Genomic DNA, 24,789 nt, shown 5'->3' with positions numbered 1-24,789 from the left:
TGAATAACAGATGACTGATGGATGCTTTTGGAGGTTAGGCTTTTCCCAGGGCATACCCTGTGTCATTTTTTTATGGTATATTGTCTATTCTTTTGCATATAGATTCTAGATACTTGTTTGTATAGATTTCTCTATATGGGTTATTGAGATTTTTCATATAGCTAGAAATTTCCTAACATTTGGTATCAAAGCGATGGTTGCGGTTGTATAACGTTTGTTGGAGTAAATTTGGTGATAAATTGAATCTAGAACTTGCAGAAAAAAATGAACACATGGCAAGGTATGAAGGTTTTGTGCAGGTCATTCTTTGCAAATTTGCAGTTTTGAAGTTGTAGATTTGTGGCTATTTTTTGCAGATCTAGGTTTATGAATCTGAGTTGGAAAAAGGTTTTTATGGGTGTTTCATGATGAAGGTTTTGGAGAAAAAAAATCACAAATGACCTCTTGGGCCAAAACATACCTCACCATTGGATCCAAGAGGCCTGAGACACAAAGATTGACAAATAATTCACCCAATTTGGGAAAAGTTGAAAACAAAGGCAAAAAAATTGCCCCTTGCCCCCTTTGCATGGTTGTAAAAGTTGCAAAGAGGCCAAAGGAAAAAATATTTAATTTTTCCTACACAAAAAGTTTTCATAGGTTTATTTAAATTAATGAAAAAAAAAAAAGTATATATATATATATATATATTTTAGGTCGTGGGGGGGTTTTAGAACCTACCCCAACCCCGTACCCCTCTGCATCACTATAGTCACACATACGCGTTGTCAAATTCATGGGCCCTCAACCAACAAGTCCTGTCACCAATAGAGGCTTAGCCTCCCTGGTGCAAGACCCCAATTCTATGGGTGACCATCAAGATCACCACTTGGATGTTAGAAAAAAAAAAAAAAAAAAAATCCACCAAGAAAATTTAAATTAAACTAGAGTTTATTTGGCATCGGGTCTGCCCATTAGTGGTCCACCACCCCTACTCAACCAGAGCACTTCTCAGGCGCCACCGAAGGGGCCCTCTAGGAGCCACCCTATTGCTACCATTGGTTTGGTTTATAGCAAAATTGTGCAGATTTTTCCTAGTGGGCATAACTTCTACCCAAAGTGTCAGTTTTTCAACTTCTTATAGTCATTGGAAAGATGGTTTTGAGCACTACACAATGGTGTGATTGGTTTTTCTAGGTTTTTCCATTTTGACAATGAAATGCTTGTTGAAAATCAGATTTTCCTTTCGATCTTGGAGTGGTCATAACTTGTGAAAACAAAGTTGGATTTTGGACTTCTCATAATCAACGGAAAGCTTGTTCGGAGCACTACATAGTGGATCAAGTTTGGAGTTGTTTTGCCATGATATATTTGCTATTATTTCCATTTGAGCTGTTTATGGTTTCTTGTGACTATGGTGATTCTATGAGCTTATGACAAATCAAATCTTAGTACTTTGATGTTTGAGTCATTGTCTACTCGCATGTAAATTTCAAAAACTCTCATTTGACATGGTTATCAGTATATTGAAAGATCCCTTCTCCAGCTTATCTGAAAATTGAACTAAATTTTCTGATTTTTGGATAGTTCTCTTTTCTGATTTTTCTTTGACCAGCAAAAGGAAGTGTTTGGTTTGGTTTTGTGTTTTTGAATTTTTGATGCCAAATGGTGATACAATGCTTGAAAAGGAAATAAACACAACAATGACACTTTTTTGGACCTTTTCTACTATGAAATAATTGACTGATCAGGAAATCAAAATTCTGATTTTTATTACAGCAAACAACAATTGCAATTTTGAAAGATTTATTTCAATAGAGGGACAAATAGCATACCAGGGGTCCCACGTCAAGCCTAGAATGATGTGTTTTATTGATGAATTCAAATTAATTGGAATATAAGGGCGTCCAAGGTAGACCAATGCCTCTAATGAGGTTTATTTGCACTAACTATAATTATCAAAAACAACTATTGCAAGAGTTGACAGTTATGCTACTGATTCCTCCAGGCTCCCAGGCAAGATCACTGAATTTGCCTAATTTTCCACAAAGAATCACTCATATTAATCACATATGCTTGGATAAGTCTGACAAATCACTTTATTTGCTGTGCTGACAATGAATTTCCTTCCTTATTCCAACCCTAATCACTATTGTATGAATTATTTGATACCCCAAATACCTCCAAAGTGGTATGGCTGGCTAGAAGAGGCCACGTAGGTGCTGGGAAAGGTTGTGGCTGCCTTTAATTGCTTCCCAGATCTAATTCCCTTGCTGCTTCAGGACTACAATTGCTGATAAAGTTTGATTATTGAAGCCCAAACAAGAATTTTGGATGAATTCCTCAGTTTTGTGACTTGGGGTTTCATCCAAGCTCACCTAGAATTGAGGAGGTTTTGTTCCCCAATGTAGATCTGCTGCATTTCTGAATTTGCAGAGCTCCAATTCCCATAGAATGCCTAAAAAATGAATCACCGAATACCAAAATGAGAGCCTTCAACCTTTTTAATTAACCTCCAACCCTAGGCGCCACTTTAGGGTTCTAGATGCTATGACAACTTGGAATATTCTCCTGAACTTGGGCGTACATTATTAGAGGGTCTTATTTCATTAATAAATGGGCCCACTTTAATTAAAATACAACTTGCCTAAGTAGGCGTGCAAAAGGAGGGGTCACTTTATGTTTTAACATTGAACTTTAATTTTCAACTTAATAAAGTCAGAAAATTAATGTCTATTTTTAGAAAAAAGTGACTTGGGAAATAAAATAACATAAGTGCTTATAAAATAAGTTGCCCAAGGCCAAAATTGGCTAAGTATGAATCTCCTTTGCTAGACAAACATCTCCTATCCACTGAATTCACCTACGGAGATGGGTAACAAGCAAATCTTTGTCTCCTGAGTGACCACTAGGAAAGAGGGGACATTACATATATTGTTAGATTTGTATGTTGCATTGTTGGGTCTGCAAGTTGTGCAGTGTTGTAGGTGGTCTATACTTACAAGTTGTAAATATGACTTGGATGTGGGTTGTCTATACTCACAGACCATTCAATGTCGATGCAGATTTAGATTGGTGGCTGGGTTTCGTCACTTGTTTGTTGGTTTGTTTGTTATGTTGACAAGGATAGATGTTGTTACCAGGTACAATCATGATGTGGGACATATGTTGTTGATTGTGTGATGCAGAAAAGTGTGACACCATGGGAGTTTGATGTTGGTACAATTGGTGGTGATCATGGTGTCATGGATGTCCCTTGCTTTTGGGATTTTAGCAGGACATGATTGTTTCTACAGGTACCTGTTTTGGTAGCGTTGGATTGTTTCCTGATTGGTTATGGCGGTGTATTTTCTCGTTTAAGGATCATGGTTTTACTTTGCCTTTTGGGAGCTCATGTTGTTGCAATTTAGTTCTTTGATTGTGTGAGGGCCTTGGTTAATTGAAGATTGTAATCACAATGTCATGAAAAGCTTGTTTACACACTTCAATGGGAGCTTGTGATAGTGATGTTTGGTGGTGTTGTATCTTTTTGGTTTGGAGATCATGGTTTGACTCTTCCTTTTGGGGGCTCTTGGTGTAGACTTATTTGATCTTGTTGGGGCCACCGATGATCTTCAATAAGAGGATGGCTTGTCATGATGCCATGGAGATCTCGATATCACGATTCAGTGGGAGATTGTGGTAGTGATGTTGGCTTCACCAGTTAATGGTGGGTGATCTTCTGCAGTGCTTGTTGGTGTAATGAATGGACTCTTTGATTTTGTTTCTTCTATGCAGTGATGGTTCTTTGACATCATTGGCTTCATTGCCATGAGAATGTTATCTTCAGATGATTTGTAGATGTTTGACATCTTGGAGTCGTGGAGGACTCTTGAAATCATTGGTTGAGGTTTTGTTTATGCTTTGCCATTTGACATGTTATCCTTGTTTGATAGGACATTTGTTATTATGTTATGGTGTACTCTTGATTACGCATTTAGAGTTTTTCGGCATGATATAGGTGCTTGATATGTTCATTTGAGCATATGATATTTTAGGAGATGTGAGATAAAGATGTCATGATGAGTACCTGATTCCTTGGTTGGGATTTTGACATTGATCTTGTTTGGTTGTCTTGGTATTGAGTACTTGATCGTTTGTTCGATTTCTTCAAGATGATGCTATGTTGCAATTTGGAGTTTGGCATCAATTGATCAGTTACAAGTGTCCATGGATACTTGAAGACACAAGTGAGGCTTAGAGTTCTCTTATGATTAGAGATATGTGTTGAGATAACTACTCTTGATGAGATTTCAGCAAGAAAGACTGAGGAGCCTACACCTTGGTTGGGCATGAGTTCAACATGGACCTATGAGGAGATCGCTCTTGGACGAGTCATGAGGACTTGCATATCTTGGAGGAGCATTCTCATTCCCCACTCTTAGTTTACTCAATGGTTTGTATTATGTTTGATGCTTTGTCTTCTCATGCTTGTGGATCTTGAGCTACAGTTATCTTGAGCTCATGCATGTTTAATAAATTGAAAACTTAGTACCCAATATTAAACGAGTTAATGATTTTGTAATCTCGTGGTATTAGTAACATGATTTTATGGTAATACCACTTGGTGGTTTTGTGAACTTGATTCTATAAAAGCAAGAACATGGGTAGTTGTCTAAGGTTGTCTAGTTAGCCGAATTGGCTAAGGGGTTGAGAGAATCTCTTGTCGAATATATCAGGGTTTGAAGCATGGCATGGGATGTGTGGTTACATGCTTGTTCACATGGAGTTCTTGTAGAGAGCTTGTGTTTCAAAAGTGTTCATGGAGAACTATGAAGATGAGTTGTAATGATTTCATTGCTGAATAATACATGACTGATGGAGCTTTTGGAGGCTAGGTTTTCCCTTTTGAAGGCTTTCCTACAATATAGCTTGTGTCATCTTTGATGGTATGTTGTCTATTCCTTTGCATATGAATTGTACATACTTGTTACATAGATCTCTCTATTTGGGTTATGTGGAGATTTGTAATATATGGCTCGAAATTTTCTAACAACCAGGCCCATGAATACCCACCTAAGTTGCTGGTTCAAGTTTGGGCACCAATTTGGGTTCGAAGAACCGGAACGCCGGTACGGCAAAAATTTGAAAAGGGGTTTGGGATCGTTATTACAAAAACTATACACACACACACACACACACACACACGCACATCAAGTTCAATATCAAAATAATAGTATCAAGTTCAAGTATCATTGTTTCAACAATTAAATATCTGCTCTAAGATGCAATTGATAATGTATATATTAGAGGAAGACCTAGCAAACTGGAGCTCTTAGAGGAAACCACTGCTACCTGCCAACTGTACTCTGGTTGATTAACTTGTGTTGACACCTCCTATGCCTTGTGTTACAGCCTTTTCTATGGTCATCTAGCACTACCATTCTGATTTGAATGTTCTTCACCCCAATGTTGTTCTCTGATCATTAAACTAATATATCTGATGCCCATTCACATTGATTAATAATGCTCCAGTTTGGGATATTGAGGATGTTCTGAAGCCCTTGGTGGTACTCTTTTAACATTTGGGAGTCAACGCTGCCACTTTTTGGTATATAGTAAGGCAAAAACAAACTTCTGGAGGATTGAGGGTATACAAGATTAACTGTAAACCCTGTGGTAAGGAGCAATAAGGTTGTTTTATATAAGGGTGCATGTTGGTGGTATTCAACACCTTGATCAAACTGGGTGTGTTTTGTAACTTGGAAATGGGTCCTTTGCACTTGAACATGGTTATGTATGCATCCTTCACAATCCAATCCTCACCACAAATTTAATGCTATCAGTCAAGTCAGAGACATATTTGTAAGATTTTGAGGTACAAGCAGATTTCAAGTGGCTGATTGCAAAAAAAAATGTTTTTGGGCGCCCAAGCATCTGGGTTTGCCCCGTACGAAAAAGCTTGCCCGGGCACAAACCCTCGCTGAACCCATCGGTGACCAAGACCAAGACCAGTACTAGAACCGAACCGGACCAGTACCAGGCCCTCAGACCAGCAAATCCTGCAACTTAGATACCCACAGTAGCAGAAAGAACGTCATCAACACGAAGAGGTCAATTGCCATTTGGATCAAAAGCATGACTAGAATTCTTAGATTAGGCGGACAATAGGGTATAGGACCATGTCAATTATTCCAATATCTATAGTTGTCAACTTATTTATTTTTATATCTTCTAATAAGAACTTTACACATATTAAGATTGCTTCTTTTTGAGTTTACAGGACCTTGAAGTGTCATGAATTTACAAACAAGGACAACACCAAACAAAGACAGTGTACAAATAAGCCATCATGAGAGTCATAGTAAACTTCAAATGATAGTGGTATCAAAAGACAGATCATAGAGTTCTATGAAGAGTATCCTATGTATCACAGTGTTCTAAGAAGAGCCATGGATATGATAGTCAACAATTTGTTATCTATGAAACATCATTCATAGTTTATTCAGACTATAGTCTATAGAGCTCATAATCACAAATGATTGTCACGTCAAGTAAACCCAAGTCAAATGAACTACAGGAAGATAGTCATCTAATACGGATAATGATGACGATATTTTTTATGACCCATGTGATATTTGATCAATGATCAATGATGGCTGATTGTTGACACTTGACATTATTATTTTTTAACTTTAATATATATCATGACATTTGAGTTTGACTAAAATTTGACTATTAATATGGTGGTGTATTTTGCTATGTTACTTGACTATAAATATGGTGGTGTATTTTGAACTTAATTACTGCTGCAAAAATGTAAATATTTCAGATTTTTATAAGTTTTTGTATGGACAAACCCAACCCCCAAAAAAATTTTGCCCAAACCCGTGAACCAAACGCTCAAATCCAAACCCGAGCCCAAACTGGAACCAGCAACATAGCTTTTTCTATTAAACATTTGTCTTTTCTATTATAGGGTGAGAGCTCAGGTATGCCCCAGCAGTTTGTAACACAAAAAGCTGACCTTGCATTCACTTCACACACCTATTCACAGTCTGCAAATTTCTCGGAACACATTTATTTCTCTTCCCTTCTGGCAAACTTCTGTTAACTGTGAGGAAATGCTTATGCGTCAATGTATCCTTGCAACATCTTCACCATTCAGACCCCATTTGTTGCTTTGGCGAATGCATGTGAAAGCTTGTTTTCATTGACTCCGCAAAGATACAGAAGAAAGATGACAGAAACAATATGACAGACTGTGACATGACTCTTGACTTAATGAAAAGACCCACCTAAAACCTTTCTTTTCCAAGTTTATAAACATAATTCAATCAACTTTTGTTCCAAGTTAGCAAATAAAAAACAAAAATAAAAGTGGCTACAATTTTTTGTTTGTGGCTAATCCATAACAGTTGAACTGATCCAACCAAAAGTTAAAGAAACCAGGAGAACAATACGAAAGCAATACTGTAAACAAAATGGGATGAAAAATTTGTAGGTAATATTCAGTAATTTGCAAAGTTCTTGCCATAGTTGGACTACTCGCGACTCGGCTCAACTCGCCAAGCCCTTGGGAAAAAAACTCGGGATAAACTCTGAAAAACTCGGCAAAAAACTCGGCAACTTAAAAACACGCTTAAATTTAATAAAAAATGCATTTTTTTTGCAAAATTTAATGAGAAGATGCATCCAATGAGTCAATAAATGATAACACAAAAGAAACAAGTTGATTCATGATATATTTAAATGCAAAGTGTCTACAAAATCGCATCCTCATGAGGAATGCTGATGGCTAGAAGCCTGAAAGCAATATAGTAAATAGTTTTTGTAAAACCAAAAGTAAATACATCATTACAAATTACAATTACTACTTTCTCTTCCCAGCTCTAGCAAAAACTCAGGGAGAGGTAGAACTAGAGGGTCTAATCCTAGAAGTCTGCAGTGGGCGTGACTATGCCTCCTCACTCGGTATGGCTGGGTCATCCTCCATCCTGGATGAAGCTATGTCTCCACCTACTTCCGGCATTGGCAATGAATCCTCATCCTCCTTAATGTCATCCAGTGTGAAACCAAATCCACCCCCCTCCTCCATAGCGTACCTCTCCAAATCATTGATGTCATCCTCTATAAACAATGGAGGTTGCTCCTGTGATATCTAGTTAATGTAAGGTTCTATATCATCCAAATCAATTGGACTAGGTAGTGCTTCCTCTACCTTCCTTATGCGCAACTGAAGATTATATTGCACAAAGACAAGGTCATTGAGGCGTTTTTGAGCTAACTTGCTCCTCTTCTTCGTGTTGATGGCCTCAAACAAGCTCCAATTGTGCTCACAACTAGATGAACTACAAGGTTGACATAAGATTTTGAGGGCAATTTTTTTGAGATTTGGGGTATGTCCACCCAAACTTTTCCACCAAGCATCTGCAAATTAAAATTAGGTTGAGGGTAGCACCCCTCGTCGAGGTCTGAGGGTGAGAAAGAGAGGGATAGAGAAAAAAGCTGACCTGAAAAAACAAAAATTAGATAATTTTTTGACATGTTTGGGCCTCTTTTTTTAGTGTTGCCGAGTTTTTTATAGAAACTCACCGAGTTTTTGTGAAAAACTCGCCAAAAACTCGGCAAGTTTTTATGGCGAGTAAAAGTCATAAAAACTCGCCTTGAAGCAAAACTCGCAAGTTTTTAACTACTCGCCGAGTTTTCGGCGAGTAGTCCAACTATGGTTCTTGCCAACCCCTTTGCCTATCTCACTAGAAGTATAGTTGTATGCTAGCTACTTCAAAATAATGCGTTAAAATGCTTAAAAATTCATCAGCATATAAAATGAACATACCAATCCAAGTTTGTAATGCTCACCTCAAACCTCTGCTCAGAATCATTCCACTCGAACATGGGAAATTCTGTCACCCATAAAATTGAATGTGCAGACTACAAAACAGAAATCACAAAACAAATGATCAGACGTTAAAAGCAAAGAGAAAAGAAAACAACTATACACTAAGCAACAGAAATAGAAATTGGTTCTCTAAAACAATGCTATAATTATATTGCCATAGAAAAATACAAAACAACTGCATGAAATAAGAGGTCTGATATGAAAACAAGACAGTCAGAATTTTCAATTAAATCAATGCAATAAAGTTGTATGTGAGTGCACCTTTCTACCACAAAGCATGGTATATACAATCGGAGCTATGAAACTTTAATCAAATAAATTGGAATGATTTGCCTTTGACAAATTATACAAATGGCCAAAAATTATTTGAATATAATGAATAACGTCAAAGAATGATTCACTAACATTGTCGATAAGTCCTAAATCATGAGCAATGAATGTTCTCAGGTGACCGAGCGTTTTGTTCACAGTTGAAGGATGGCCTAATGCAAAAAGAATCAAATCTCCTGGTTTTGCAGAACACAGATTAAGAAATTCCTCCCTTTTTCCATTTTCCAAGCTTGATGTCAAAGCTGTAATTCCTTCAAGCTGACCTAACAAGGATTTCCAGGCATTCAATTATCATTTAATACAGAAAAACTCTTCTTTACAGAACAATAACACGATGGTTATCATATCTAGATGATACCACTAAGAATTTCGTTTCCATGCTAAGTTCTGTTTGGTATCACAAGCTTCATATAGATGCTACATACTTTCCAACAAATGAATATACATTTGCTAATTATTGGGTGAACTGAAAGATCAAGTACTTATGGACATACCGTTGTCAAGAACCTTGAGAAAAGGTAGACCTTTGGCCCCAGACTTAACTGCTTCCTTATAAATATCCCCTTTCTTCAGATTCATGTTTGAATATTTGCTTGATCCAGAAGGCACAGCCAAAGCCTTAATAACTCCACCAGATGCCAGGGTATCAGCGAAAATTTGGAAATTTGATCCACGAAATACTTCCGACACCTGAGTAATTACACCATTTTCACAACTAGCAGCAAGTATAAATAGATATCAAGAAGTTTGAGCAGGAAAAGAAAAACCATAAATAATGAAATGAGAAACAAAGTAATGCTTATAAATATAAGAAGCTAATCCAAAATAAACAAGGAATCAAAACATTACAACTACAGAAGGAGATTTAAAAAGCACATTCTAGAAAACAAATGAGAGAATCAACATTAAACACGTCTCTACAAAATCATTCTTGATTCTTGCAGCAGAATTGACTGAGAAAATTAAGAAATACAGAAATAAATCATCATTATCTTAGAAATTTATATTTTACCACCTATACAACACAGCTGATGATTAAATAAGCTAATTTTATTGGTCTAATCTCTGATTAACTGCAGCTATGTCTCCAGATTAGTTTGTAAGGACTGATTCCTGTTGAAGATTTATTTTCTATAAACTGGTTACATTTAAAATTAGCTGTTATCGATGTATCATATCTCTCCAATCCAATGACAAAATCATTTCTGGTGAAATCTCTTGAATTATTATTAATAAAGTTCAAACCAAGTTCATAAGATATATGATGGAACTGCAGTTTGGGATACTTTACTATGGTGCCATTTTAAAGGTAGATACAGCTACATGATGAAAGTCTTAGACCTTGGAATTCTAGACAAATCCCTGTTCTATCGAATGCATATCTGGATAAAGGCAATTCATAGATATGTATCTGATCACCAAAGTATATGTGTCATCCAAACATGGCACAAATAGGACTGTCATATCCAAACCATACATAATCACTACCCTCGAACTTGATGAATAAAAAAGCAGTTATCTCATCATATTCCCTAACTAATCTAGTATGTATAATTAATGGATGCAAAACTCGCTAATTTAATTGTTTGGCAAGACATTAATACAATTCTAAGAGTTCTTCCGGTAAAATGACAAGATGCAAGAAACAAAAGTGGAAAGAGGCAAAATGGTGGCCCCCAAAGCTAGTATGGGTCAAACTAAATATTGTTAGTCTCAAAAAGAAAAACCCAAGATGTTCAAGGGATGGAGTATCATTCAATATGATAAATGCAGTATGACCATACCTTACACACTAAATATCCCAAAAGCTACAAAATACAAGGCAGAAGCAAGATCCCTAACCCAGGCCTGAAAAGGAGCTTGAGTGAAGTAGAAACTAATGGGGATTTGCTAATCATTATAAAAGTGAGGAAACTTCTCAAGTCCCCTATTGGTAACCGAACAGTGCCATAGAAGAAGAATTCTATCAAGTGGCTTTTAGATTCCTAGAAACTTTGTTAGGCCGTAATTAGGAATAAAACTTTCAAGTTATTGTTATGTCATTTTGTTATGTTTTGGAGTCGGACGTGTGGGTTCCCATGTCAGTGACGACGGTTGGTACCTGTTGTCATTTTATGACACCCTTCGTCCATCAGTGAGAACCGATCAGAGATATGTTCCATGGACCAGCACTGCCCAATTGATCAAGGAGAAAAGCAGTGAAATCATGGTTTGAAGTGTTGCCTTGTCGGAAGTTCCTTGGCCCTCTCTTTCTCTTAACCCTGGAACTCCGAAACCCCCAAGTTCCGAAGTTCCTTGTTCTTCAAGCCCGGAACTCCGAAACCCCCAAGTTTCGAAGTTCCTAGTTTTTCAACCCCGGAACTCTAGAACCCCCAGGTTCCCAAGTTCCTTGTTCTTCAACCCCGGAACTCCGAAACCCCCAGATTCCCAAGTTCCTTGTCCTTCTACCCCGGAACTCCCGAACTCCCAGGTTCTGAAGTTCCTAGTCCTTCTAGCCCGAAACTCCGGAACCCCCAGGTTCAGAAGTTCCTAGTCCTTCAACCCCGAAACTCCGGAATCCCTAGGTTCCAAAGTTCCTAGTCCTTCTAGCCCGAAACTCCGAAACCCCCAGGTTCCGAAGTTCCTTGTTCTTCAACCCCGAAACTCCGAAACACCCAGGTTCCGAAGTTCCTAGTTCTTTAACCCCGGAACTCCGGAACCCCCAGGTTCTGAAGTTCCTAGTCCTTCTACCCCGGAACTCCGGAACCCCCAGGTTCCCAAGTTCCTTGTCCAACTACGATGACCCCGGTCTCCGAAGTTCCCCAACTACGGTGACCCCGGTCCCCGAAGTCTTCTAAACTTGCTTCCGGATGGCGTGATCGATACTCAAGGCTTTAAATGCTCCGACAGTTTTGGTGACTTATGCACTTTTTTTGTGGAGCCACAAGGGTGCATTTAATGTTTTTGGCAGGAATTCCATCAAGGGAGGTACGGGGGCATGCTGGATGACTTATGTCATGTCTAACTTTGGAAGCTCAGTCAATCTATCTTCCTCAGAATTGCCTTTGGAGGTAGGGCTAGGTTGCTTGCATGTACAAGTCAAGTGCATGCACTTCCCTGCACTTCCAAACTGACATGCAAGGGTCATGATCACCATTGTAACCCATTTTTCTATATAAGGCTGTTAAGCCTCATTGTAAAGGGTTCTCTCCCTGCTGCCTTGAGCTTTCTTATGCTTTTCTCTTCTCTTGAAGACTTGTAATCTTTTGCATTTCTGCAACTGCAAGATTGGCTTATGGACTTATGATTAATTGAAGATCACCATTCTTGCTTTCTGTCAACTTATGTTGTATATGCTTTCTTATCTTCATCATAGGTGTATGTTGTGACTCTTCTCTCTATATATGCTGTGTTGACTAGTTTTCTGAGTGTGACTTGTGGGAATCCTTCTCCCCTCTTGACACTTAGCAAAATTCCAACCTCCATACATGCGTCTGAGTTACTTATGCAACTGAAGTTTGTGCATCTCTTAGGTATTTCAGTTGATTCCTTGTGCCATTTCGGGTGGGGAGAGGAACAATCTCTTATCTTGGCGCATCACCTCCTTTTATTTCAAGCGTTTTTTCTTCCCTTTACCTCTGCAAAATTGTTAGGACAAGTCTAGGAGTTAGTTTTGAAGTGTTGAGTTGGTTCAACACCTGCACCTAGATTGAGAAGGAAGTCGGCCTTCTCCGGAGATTCAACCCCCTTGCGCAAGGTCCCACACTTCAGGGTTGTTTCCATGTTTTACAAGGTTGCTGAGTTGATAGCTTAGCAAGGGTGCAAGCTTTTGTGATAACAGTACCTCGGCCAACCGCCAGATAGTATATATTGCCATATAAGGGAATCCCAGCAATAATATTGATGTACTGAACATTTTGGGATGCAATAAAAGAACATCTTTCTGCCATCTGATTGTTACTTCCATGCTCTGTAGATAATTGAATTGTTATCATATGTTATGTGCTTATTTCTTGTTCATTCTGGAAACTTAATTAACTCACGATAGGGAGTAAACATTTTGGCGTCGTTGTCGATTCGAATTCCGGAGATCAATATGGCGACAGGCGGTAACCACTAACGGGTCGACCATTTCAACAACAGTTAATAGTCACTAAAGGTGATACACATGAGGAGCCCACGCAGGCGGAAGCCAAGAAAGATCAACTGACGGGGGATTTGGTGGAACTGTGGGACGTTTCCGTCACCCAGTACGTGCAGAGGGAAGCTTGGGAGAGAGCTGTCCCTAAGGGCACGGTACGTGAGGAACCCACAGTAAATTATGTCGTGTTTGATCGTCTGGGGAGCCTTCCTAGACTACTGGCACAGAACCTCATTGAACAGCAAGAGCAGAGGGAAGAAACCAATAGGAAATGTCGTTGGCAGCAAATCCAGCAGCAATACAAAGAAAGGAGCCACAAGTAATAAGAAGAGAGGGATATGAGCAGATGTCGTACCCCCCACAATTAATGCCCCTACGTCCCAACAAGGACCAACGACATACTAGTACCAACAAAGAGGTAGGTGAGGGGTCCGTACGGAGATCCCTACAGATCAGAGAACAAAACAAACGGAGACTTCAACTGCGAGAGATTGCCGAAGGGTCGGAGAGTCCAGAAAGGCGAAGCAAGAGTCGAAGTGTGAGTCGGAGCCGCAATTGGGAGAGACAGAAACCATGTACATGGAACGAGTTGGTAGGAGTCGCCTGGACCCTGCCACTGCAAGACATAGCGGAGGACGATCTTGCCGACCAAGCCACTCACTCGACGTCTAGTGAAGAGTCTAGAACTTAGTCCAAGAGAAATCCATCAGAGCACTCTGACCACGACAAAGGAGTCGTACGGGACTTGCAAGGTGAGGTCGCCAAACTCTTAGAGAATGAGGTGTACCGAATTGGAAATTTATCGCTCAAGAAGACTCAAAAATAGGAGGGTCAGACCCAGAAATCCCAAGAAGGAGGGAATATAGGAGTGAGGTTGACCAAAGCGCGAAGGACACGAGTGGGTGCGTAGAGGACTCGTGACGGAGCAATACAGTCTGATTTGGTCAAACACGTATGGTACCTTCCAGACATATAATACCTTCCAAGCGGTACATAAAACCCTCCGAACGAAGACAATGGCACACACCCCAAAGAAACAGAAGCTTCCAAAATTCATGGGAGACAGGTCGGAGCACTCCGTACGACATTGCAAGACATGCATAACCATCTGGGAGGCAAATGGCCAAGACAACCAGGATTACTGGTTGAAGGCATTTTCGGCCACCCTTCGAGTGATAGCAATTGATTGCTACACGGACCTTGATGCTCAGCATAGAGCATCATGGAACAATTTGAAGAAGGCCTTCCAGGAGGAATTCAAACTCCTACGTGACAACAATGAAATTGTGGCGGAGATTTACAATACCAAGCAAGGAAAAAGTGAAAGTGTTCAGGCTTATAACCGAAGGTTGAAGGAACTACTAAACAAAATGGAGAACCAACCGACAGATGGGTTGAAGAAGAGATGGTTTGTCGAAAGGCTGGTACCGCCCCTTAGACGGAAGATGAAGGTCGTCCCTCCGTCGTCATATGACGAGCTTACAACCAAGCAATGGATATTGAAAGTGAGAGCAAAACATTGAAGGGGAAACGCAGGGCAAGTGACAATGACAGTACGAACGGAAGTAGCAACGGCGAGTCCAAAACCGTACAAGCTCTTCGGAAGGACATGTTGCGAATGATGGAGTTGAAGGCTGATAAAGAAAGTGGCAGAGACGGCAAGGAAATTTGGTGCACCGACTGTAAGGCAGAAGGGCATACGAAGGGGATATGTTCAAAGAAAGTTTTTTGTGACATCTGTCAAGTACTGGGCCATTCCACCAAGGAATGCCCATACAATTTAAAACCACAGAGCAAACAAGTGCTCTACACTCAAGGCGAGCAAGCTACTCCACCAGTCACACCACCTAAACAATCAGCAAACTCGGAGGCTTCACCAGGAGGATACCGTAATAATCGGCTCGGAAACAACCGTTCCAATAGTAACATGCCAAGGAGTAAAATTCAGTACGATGCAAAAGGGCGGCCCATGATCCAGTGTCGGAAATGTTACGAGTGGGGCCACTTTGCTCGGGAATGTCAGAACAGGAACAATGGTGGAGGTTTGTTGTGCAAATGGTGTGGTCCTGGAAACCATGAGGACACTGACTGCCCCAAACAGAAGGGAGTACACATGTTGGACGTAAAGGAGCTAGACGAGGAGGTACTGGCAATCACAAGATTGCAAAGTAAGAAGGCGGTATACCCCGATCCTCGTACGAAGAAAGAGAGACTCCGGGAAGCAAAGGTTGATGTGGAGCGGGCGATGGCGGAAGAGCATAGACCCTCACACAATACTACCAATACCCCACTCCGATCAAAGTCCGAGAAAACCATCATCAAAGAGATGTTGCAAACCACCGTACTCGTACGCGTGTCTGACCTTCTGCAAACAATGCCACAATTGAAGATGGCTATTACAAACATAATTGGTGACAACACTGTCAACCAGGAACACCGTCAGATAGCAGCAAAACCATCTGGCACAGACCCCATGGCGGCAACAAAATTACATGGTACGTCTGCTACAGACCCCATGCTGCTCACCGTAAGCATTGATCGGAAGTCGGCCGTGGTCGAGATGGAGATAATGGGACATAAATTGATGAACATCATTGTTGACGACAGCTGCGGAGTGAACGTGTTATCGAAGGAGACATGGAGGGGTCTAGGCAAGCCAACTCTCTAGCCACCAACATTCCACCTGGTCGGTGTCAACCAGCATGGAATCAAGCCCCTGGGGACACTCATGGCAAAAAAAGTTGTTGTCGGTACCCAACACTTTTTCCTTGACTTCGTGGTCATACCATTGGAGAAGAAGGCCTATGACGCCCTTCTAGGAACGGGTTGGCTAATTATGGCGAAGCCGAACCACAACTAGAAGAAAAACACACTCTCGAAGGCCGGAAGTATGTGATCGACTTGAGGAATCAAGCCGTAAGCAAGGAATTGGCGTCGTCTGATTCGAACTCAGATGACTCGCACAGTTGGGAATGGGGCTCACAGAACGGCCGGGAACAGATGGAACCTGATGACGAGGGGGTTTTGGAACTAGAGGGATGCTCAGAGGATGAAACAAGTTCCCTCGCCGAACTCTTCCATTGGCAGATGGAAGACTGTGAAGTATTTCACCTCGATTTCACCTCGATTGCCACATGTTGCAAATCTGCGAGATCGGGGAATCAAGTGCAAGTACGGAAGATGCAACTTTTCCTCTAGAGTATGGGGAGTACCGTGAAGGGGTAGCACAGGTAGATGATACACCCACACACCGGTTCAAATGGGACAATGTCATCAAGTACAAGGAGTACAACGTGAAGAAAGTGAATTTGGGAAATGATGTCGATCTGAAGGTAATTTTGGTCGAGGACGATTGGAACCCCGTGCTGAAAGCAGCGGCATTTAAAATCTTCCTAGAGTACAAAGATGTGTTCGCATGGGCGTACAAGGACCTAAAAGGGATACCCCCAGAACTGTGCGTACACAGGATACCTCTCGTATCGGGTGCCCAACCCTTACGAAGGAGGTCGTATAGAATGAATAACTATGCAGCAAAGGTAAATGAAGAAATTGAAAAGATGTTGGAGGCCGAAATCATCTTTAAGGTAGGAACCATCGAGTGGGTATCGCCAATTGTCATCTCCCTAAAGAAGGAGGCAAATCAGATCAGGATATGTGTGGACTTCCGATGCTTGAATGTCGTGACTATCAAGGATCTGTTCCCAATTCCGTTCACTGAAAACATTTTGGAGGAGGTAGCAGACCACGAGATTTACTCATTCTTGGACGGATTTTCTGGATACAACCAAATCAGCATTGTTGAAGATGATAAACTGAAAACAACATTTATAGTAGAGGATGGAGTATATGCATACAAGCACATGTTGTTCAGACTATGTAATGCTTCAGCCACCTTCCACCGGATTATATTGCACATCTTTGATGGGATGTCGGTCGGAAGCTTCAAGGCATTTTTGGATGATTGGTCTATTTACAGCAAGCAGGAAACTCATTTGAACGCACTCTGGGAGTGCATAAAGAGGTGTAGGCGGGCCCAGCTGGCCCTAAATCCCAACAAGTGTCGATTCATGGTACCGCAAGGTAAGCTATTGGGGCACATTGTGTGCAAGGAAGGGTTGAAGACAGACCCCGACAAGGTAGGGGTTATTGTAAATATGGAGAGTTTGACGGATGTCACGGGGGTAAAATCCTTCCTGGGACATGTACGCTATTACAGGAGATTTATCAAAAGTTTTGCACAGGCGTCATGCCCTCTGGATAAGTTGACGAGAAAAGGTGAACCATTCACATGGGGAGCAGAATAGGAGGAAGCATTCAAGGAATTGAAATCCCGATTGGTGAGTGCACCAATCCTGGCGTACCCAGATTGGGACAAGGAGTTCCATGTCCACGTGGACGCCTCCAACTTCGCCATTGGCGCCACTCTGGCACAAGTAGGCGAACAGGGGTTGGACCACCCTATTTTCTTCGCTAGCCTCCTGCTCTCCAAGGCCGAACGGAACTATAGTACGATAGAGAGGGAGGCAATTGGGATGGTGTACTCAGTGCAGAAGTTTTGCCACTACCTCTTGGTGACACCATTCACCTTCTACGTAGACCATCAAGCCTTGATGTGCCTGGTGAACAAACCGATAATCCAAGGATGGGTAAGTCAATGGTTGTTACTGCTCCAAGAATTCACCTTTACAATCAGCGTACACCCTGGGAAGAGTCATGTCATAGCGGACCAACTATCAAGAATCAAATCCGGAGAGCCTGGGGAAGGAATAAATGAGGATTTTCCCGATGCCCACTTGTTCCAAATAGTCGTACTACCTCCTTGGTACGAGAGCATTGGCGAGTACCTATCTACCTCTACGTTTCCACAAGACATGCCACCAGCGGAACGACGTAAGCTGGCACTGAAAAGTAAAACCATTCAACTGATCAATGGCTTACTGTACAAGATGGGACCAAACCAAATCTTGCGAAGATGCGTGATGCAGGAAGAAATTCCAAGTGTACTGAAGGAAGCTCATGACGGATTGGTCGGGGGCCACATGGGGCCTGATGCTACCGCACGTAAGGTTTTGTTGGCAGGACTGTGGTGGCCGACCTTGCCCACTGATGCGCACGAATGGGTGGTTGGATGTGACACATGCAAACGTACGGGGAAGCCTCTTAAACAAGATTTCATGCCCCTATTCCCCTCCCATCTGCAGGAACTATCTGAAAGATGGGGATTGGATTTCGTAGGACCTCTCAGGGTGAGCAATATGCATATATGTTGGTACATTGTGGTAGCCACAGAGTACTTGACAAAGTGGGTCGAGGCTCGAGCTCTGTCGGACAACACTGCCATAAGTACGGCGAGGTTCCTGTACAAACAGATTGTGACGAAGTTCAAGATCCCAATTCAGATCACAAGTGATAGAGGGGTTCACTTTGTTAACCAGGTCATCCGAACAATGACGGCCGACTTTAAAAATTTTCACAACCTTTCAAGCCCCTACTACCCTCAAGTGAATGGCCAGGCAGAAGCCACAAATAAGGTGCTCGTGTCTATCATTTATAAATCTTGTGGAATGGAACGGGAGGACTGGGAAGAACGTATGCCAGCGGTACTATGGGCGTACCGCACCACGTACAATGTGACCACGAGCCATACATCGTTCCAGCTCATGTACGGCCAAGAGGCGGTGGTACCGGCAGAGTACACCGTACCAAGCCTACGCATAGTTGTTGATAACCAGTTGGGAGATGCGGAGAGTTTGCATACTCAACTTACGAACCTCACCAAGCTAGATGAATGTCGAATGATGGCACAACGGGCGACGGAAGTGGTCCAACATCGGCGGAAGTACTGGCACGACAAACATCTCCGACGAACAAACTTTTGTCCCGGATAGTTGGTCCTCAAGTATAACAGCCGCAACGCACTTCGTCCTGGGAAGTTCAAAGTTCGTTGGTTGGGGCCCTATAAAATCAGGGAAGTGGGGAAGAATGGAGCAGTGAAACTGTCTACCCTGGATGATAATCCAATTCGCGAACCTGTCAACGGCTCAAAGTTGAAATTGTATCAAGAGCGTGATAAACCAGTCCTATCAATCAACATGTTGGGATATGCCATAAAAGGAGACTAGACTATTGGAAGAAGCAAAGAAATAGAGGAGGACCCCGTGGTCAATGCAGAACCTTTGTTGTCGACATAAATTGCCTATTATTATGTTTGATAATATTTGTTATCCGACAAGGTATTAATTAATTGTATTGAGTGGGTTGTCAGTCTCGAGTGGTTATGTGTCGGTTGGTTGACGGTTGTGTACCTCTCGGCAACAGTCGGGTCCTTTAACTATGTCGTGTACTATCAAGGAAGGGGATGGTATTGTCAAATCTATTGTAATCCTTGGCCGACCATCTTTGGTCTCTTCTCTGTAATAATTGAATGTGCGAATAAAGATATATTTTACTATCGTGTCTGGTATGCACTGTCATGTACATTATTATTTCCTGTATTTAATTTACCAGTTGTAACGGTAAACATTTTGGCGTTGTTGCCTTGAAAGAAATCGGGTCAGCCTTGAGTGATTTGTGTCCGTAGATCCCACCAAAGGTGAGAAGAGGCCACAGCGTGGTCAAGACCAAGCGATTAGGTGATTCGTCGACCCTCGGCCGAAGGAGCACAAAGACGAATCGAAGCCTGGAAGCATAGTTTAAAAACTCGCGGACTCGCCACGGATTCGCGAGTCCTTGGGAGCCGCGAGTCGACTCGCCAAGGACTCGCGAGGCGAGTCCAAGCAAGTCCCTACGAAAGACTCGCGAGTCTCTCGCAAGACTCGTGCGAGTCTTTTGCTCGGACTAGCAAGTCTTTTGCAGGGACTCGCAGGCCCAAAAAATACGCCGCTAAAGGATTAAAACACACTTTTTTTTTAATTTTTCAACTCATTTTTGTTTTTCTTTGGTTAGAGCAGGTTGTAGGGTTTGAAGGAGTAGAGGGAAGAAGAAAAAATCAGCAAAAGAGATCTAGATAAGGATTTTTTCTCTTTCTTTTTTTTTCATTTGAATCATTTCAATGTTTTGAAACTCAAAAAAATCTTGAAAATCAAGGGGATATGCTGCCAAATTTTTTTCTATTTCCTTTCCTATGTTATTTCCTCATTTTTTTTTCTTGTTTTTGAATGCAATTTTTCCCAGATGATTCATTGTCATTTTTTTTGTTGATTTTCCATAAAACCCTGCTGATTTTTTTTTTTTTCATGTTAAATCAGCAATGGCAAGTTCAACTCCAAGGGCAACCCCAAGGTCAGGAAGACAGAGATAGCATGGAAATATGGGATTGCAAGAAGCAAAAAGGGGGAGGTCACTTGCACCGAATGTACAAAATGGATGACTCGTGGAATCAATAGATTAAAATACCACCTTGCACAAATACCTGGATATGGTGTGGAGGCATGCCCCAAATCGACTCCTGAGATTATTAGAGAGATGAAGGTCATTCTTGTTGAGAATGATATGCATAAGGAAGAAAGGCAAAAAAAAAAGAAGCCATGGCAGCTGCAATAAATCCCACATTGTCCACTTCAGGTCCCATCGGTCACACTCAGGGTCGTCAGTCACTTTCATCTTTTGGTGACAATGAGGGTGAGGCTAGTGGCACTCCTGTTAGATCAGACCCTAATTTTTTTGTACCACGCAATGTTCCAGGTGCACAACCTTCACTTGAAGGTACAGGATAGAATAGAGAGAAGCATGAACAAGCACGGATAGCAGCTTCAAACTTTTGGTTTTACAATAATCTAACTTTCAATGCAGCAAACAATGTGTATTGGGAAGGTTTTGTTAATGCAGTAACAGTTGCGGGTAAGGGGTTTAAGGCCCCAATAGGTTATGACTTCAATGGGCCATTGCTAGAGAAAGCTGTGCAAAATACACAAGGTTTGGTTGAGGATCAGAAAAGGTATTGGAAGAGAAAAGGATACAGCATTTTATCTGATGGATGGACAGATGGACAGAATAGGACTCTTCTCAACTTCTTCGTGGCTTCAAATAGTGCACTGGTATTCATAAAGTCTGTTGATGCCTCAAATGAAATAAAAAATGCAGAGACTTTAAATAATCTGTTGGATGGTGTGGTTCAAGAAGTTGGAGTTGAGAATGTTGTCCAAATTATCACAGACAACGCAGTTGCATATGTATCTGCAAGTAGAATGCTTATGGAGAGGCATCCTTTGATTACATGGAGTCCTTGTGCTGCACATTGCTTGGACTTGATGCTAGAGGACATTGGGAAGATTGGATGGGTGAAGAAGGTGGTTGAAGATGCAAGAAGTGTCACCAAATTCATCTACAACCATACTTGGGTGCTTGTTTTGATGAGAAAACACACAAATGGCAAGGACCTTGTGCGACCTGGAGTGACACGATTTGCTAGCCACTTCATCACTTTCCAAAGCATTCTTAGTGTCATTCCTCATCTTAAGCAGATGTTTGTGTCAAATGCTTGGTTTGGGTCTGCATACTCCAAAAGACCTCAAGCAGAGAAGATTGTGAGCATTGTTTTTGATGAAGGGTTCAATAAAAGTGGAGAGGAGTTGACTGTGGTAAGTAACAAACACAAAAGTAAAGTTTATAACTTTATACAATCTTGTCTATTTGCTGATTTTATTTTTTAGGGGTTGATTGTGTACTAATTTAAAATTTGTTTTCAATTTGTTAGGTGACAGAACCTTTGGTAAGGGTTCTTCGTATGGTGGATGGAGAGGGCACGCCAATGGGTTTCATTTATGAGGCCATGGATAGGGCCAAAGAGGCCATTTCACATTGCTATCGTGGAATACAAGAAAATGTGAAATCCTTCGGCGCATCATTGATCGTAGGTGGACAAACCAACTCCACCAACCGATACATGCCTTCGCCTACTTTTTGAACCCGAAATTCTACTTCTCTGATTCATTTAGGGCTGATGAGGAGGTCATGGCAGGTGTTATTACATGCATTGATAACATGACACCTGATCTTGAGTTGAGAGACAAGGTTCTTGATGAGTTGGAGGTGAGATTTGACATTTGCAATTGCTCTATCTTTATTTATGAATTTGGAAATGTTCATTATTGAATTTGAGTTTGACACTTTGACTATCTATTTCTGAATTTAGAAATGTTCATTGTTCAAGATCTACAAAAGTTCAGAGGGGAGACTCTTCTCATCACAACTAGCAATTGATAGGAGAGGAAAACAACAACCAGGTAAAAAATTTAGTAACTTAGTTCAATAGTGCAAGAAAAAACCTACAAATTTGATTGTTACATTTTTTTCTCAATTCTAATATTTCTAAATGTTTTTTGTAGATTTATGGTGGGAGAATTATGGTGCGGGCACGCCTAATCTTCAAAAGATAGCTATCCGTGTTTTGTCTCAGCCATGCAATGCTTCTGGGTGTGAACGAAATTGGAGTGTATTTGAGAGCATTCACACAAAGAAGAGAAATAGATTGTCACAAAAGCGGCTCAATGATCTAGTATTTGTTCGGTACAACCTTCGCCTTCTAGTTAGACAGGTGGAGGGTGTTTCACATGAGGCCATTGACTTGGACGAAATTGATCCATATAGTGATTGGACCATGAATGAACAAAATGATGGTGACAATGTCCTCCTTACCGAAGAAGAAATTGCAGAAATAGAGAGAGGAGCAGCACAACATGCAGAAGGAGCAAGATTAGATGAAATGGAGGATGAAGATGAGGATGAAGATGAGGACGATGATGAGGACTTTGACTTTGAAGAAGAATCATCTCACCATTTAGATACCACAACACCCACTGCTACTACTTCTAGCTCAAGGCCTGAAAAATTGAGCTATATTAGGAAAAATACAAAGAGGAAGATGTAGTCTTCTCTTTGGTTTGTTCATTCACATTGTTGTTTTTCACATTTGGAGTTGGACTTGGACATATCATTATATGTAATTTTGTGAACATTTATATAATTATGCTGCCATTATACATTTTAGAGTTGAAACTTGAAACTTGAATGTGCCGCAAAACTTGAATATGCTGCCATGAATGATGAAATCTCAAATATTGTGTGTTTGTAGATCATATGACATGTGTAATGTTTCAATTATGGCACTTATGTTCTCTAAATGCATTAATTTCTTAATGCTTTTTTTGTAAAACTACGGTTTTTTTTTTTGCCGAGTCTTTCGCGAGTCTTTCACGAGTCCAAGTCCGAGTCCGAGTCCAAATTTTTGGTTTGCTAAGTCCGTGGCGAATCCGAGATTTTCAACTATGCCTGGAAGTACTCGAAGTGTTGGAACGCTGGAGATGGACGTGTAGAGGACACGCGCGTGTCTGAGAGTGCAAAGAAAGCACCGGAACGTAGCGGTCAGAACAGTGCACTCAGGTCCGACACACTTGAAAGTACTCTAGGTGTTGGGGACGCTGAAGGTGGACGTGTAGAGGACGCTTGTGTGGCCAACAGTGCAGGGAAAGCACCGGAACGTACCGGTCGAAACAATCCACCCAGGTCCGGCACACAAGGCGAATACACACGTACCTTCCGAGTGAAAACAATGTTGAACACCCAGGAGAAGTAGAAACTGCCGAAGTTCATGGGAGACGAGTCGAAGGACCCGATACGGCATTGCAAAACATGCATAACCATTTGGGAGGCAAATGGCCAAGATGACAGGGACTACTGGCTGAAGGCATTTCCCACCACCCTTCGGAGGATTGCCATTGACTAGTACACAAACCTCGACGCCTAGCACAAGACAAGATGGAGTGATCTAAAGAGGGCGTTCTAGGAGGAATTCACACTCTTGAGGGATGACAATAAGATCGTGGCCGAAATCTATAATACTAAGCAAGGCAAAAAAGAGAATGTACGCACTTACAACCGTAGGCTCAAAGAACAATTGAAGAAGATGGAGAACCAGCCAGCCGATAGGTTGAAGAAGAGGTGGTTCACGGAGGGATTGATACCCGCACTGCGCAAGAAGATGAAAGTAGTGCCTCCGTCCTCATATGTCGATCCGTACAATCGACCAATCGACATCAAGAGTGAAAATAAAACCTCCTCCCGAGAGAAGAGGAAGACCGATGATGATGAGAGCACCGAAGGTAGCAATGACGAGGAATCCAAAATCGTACGAGCCCTTCAACGGGATATGTTGAGAATGATGAAAAAATTGAAGGTTGAGAAAGGAACCAGCAAAGAAGGTAATGAACTATGGTGTATTGAGTGCAAAAGAGAGGGGCACACGAAAGGTAATTGTCCTAGAAATATGTTTCATGAAATTTGCCAAGTGTTGGGGCATTCAATCAAGGAGTGCCCGTACAATTTGAAGATGGGAAGTACACAAGAACTCTTCACACAGGGAGAGTCCAGCCCATCGAAATCACAGAATGTATCGCCAGGTGGTTATGGAAATCAACAAGAGCAAAACCAAATACAGTACAACTCCAGAGGACATCCTATCATACAATGTCGACAATGTAGT

General features: G+C 41.3%; 1 protein-coding gene across 3 annotated transcripts in view; it reads right to left on the bottom strand.

Moving 5' to 3' along the window:
• Window positions 1-24,789, bottom strand: part of LOC131071370 (aspartate--tRNA ligase, chloroplastic/mitochondrial) — a 126,895-nt gene that overhangs the window by 17,062 nt on the left and 85,044 nt on the right. For all 3 annotated transcript variants that reach the window (XM_058007199.2, XM_058007192.2, XM_058007185.2), the window contains exons 9-11: window positions 9,685-9,880; window positions 9,266-9,453; window positions 8,821-8,892 (exon numbers count right to left, since the gene is read on the bottom strand). In XM_058007199.2, coding sequence (XP_057863182.2) covers window positions 8,821-8,892; window positions 9,266-9,453; window positions 9,685-9,880 — 456 coding nt within the window. The remainder of the gene's footprint in view (window positions 1-8,820; window positions 8,893-9,265; window positions 9,454-9,684; window positions 9,881-24,789) is intronic.

The sequence above is a fragment of the Cryptomeria japonica genome, chromosome 1 (assembly GCF_030272615.1).
Source record: "Cryptomeria japonica chromosome 1, Sugi_1.0, whole genome shotgun sequence".
In the NCBI taxonomy this organism is placed as follows: domain Eukaryota; kingdom Viridiplantae; phylum Streptophyta; class Pinopsida; order Cupressales; family Cupressaceae; genus Cryptomeria; species Cryptomeria japonica.
Note: the sequence above shows the minus strand (reverse complement) of the source record. Positions and strands in the feature narration are given on the sequence as shown.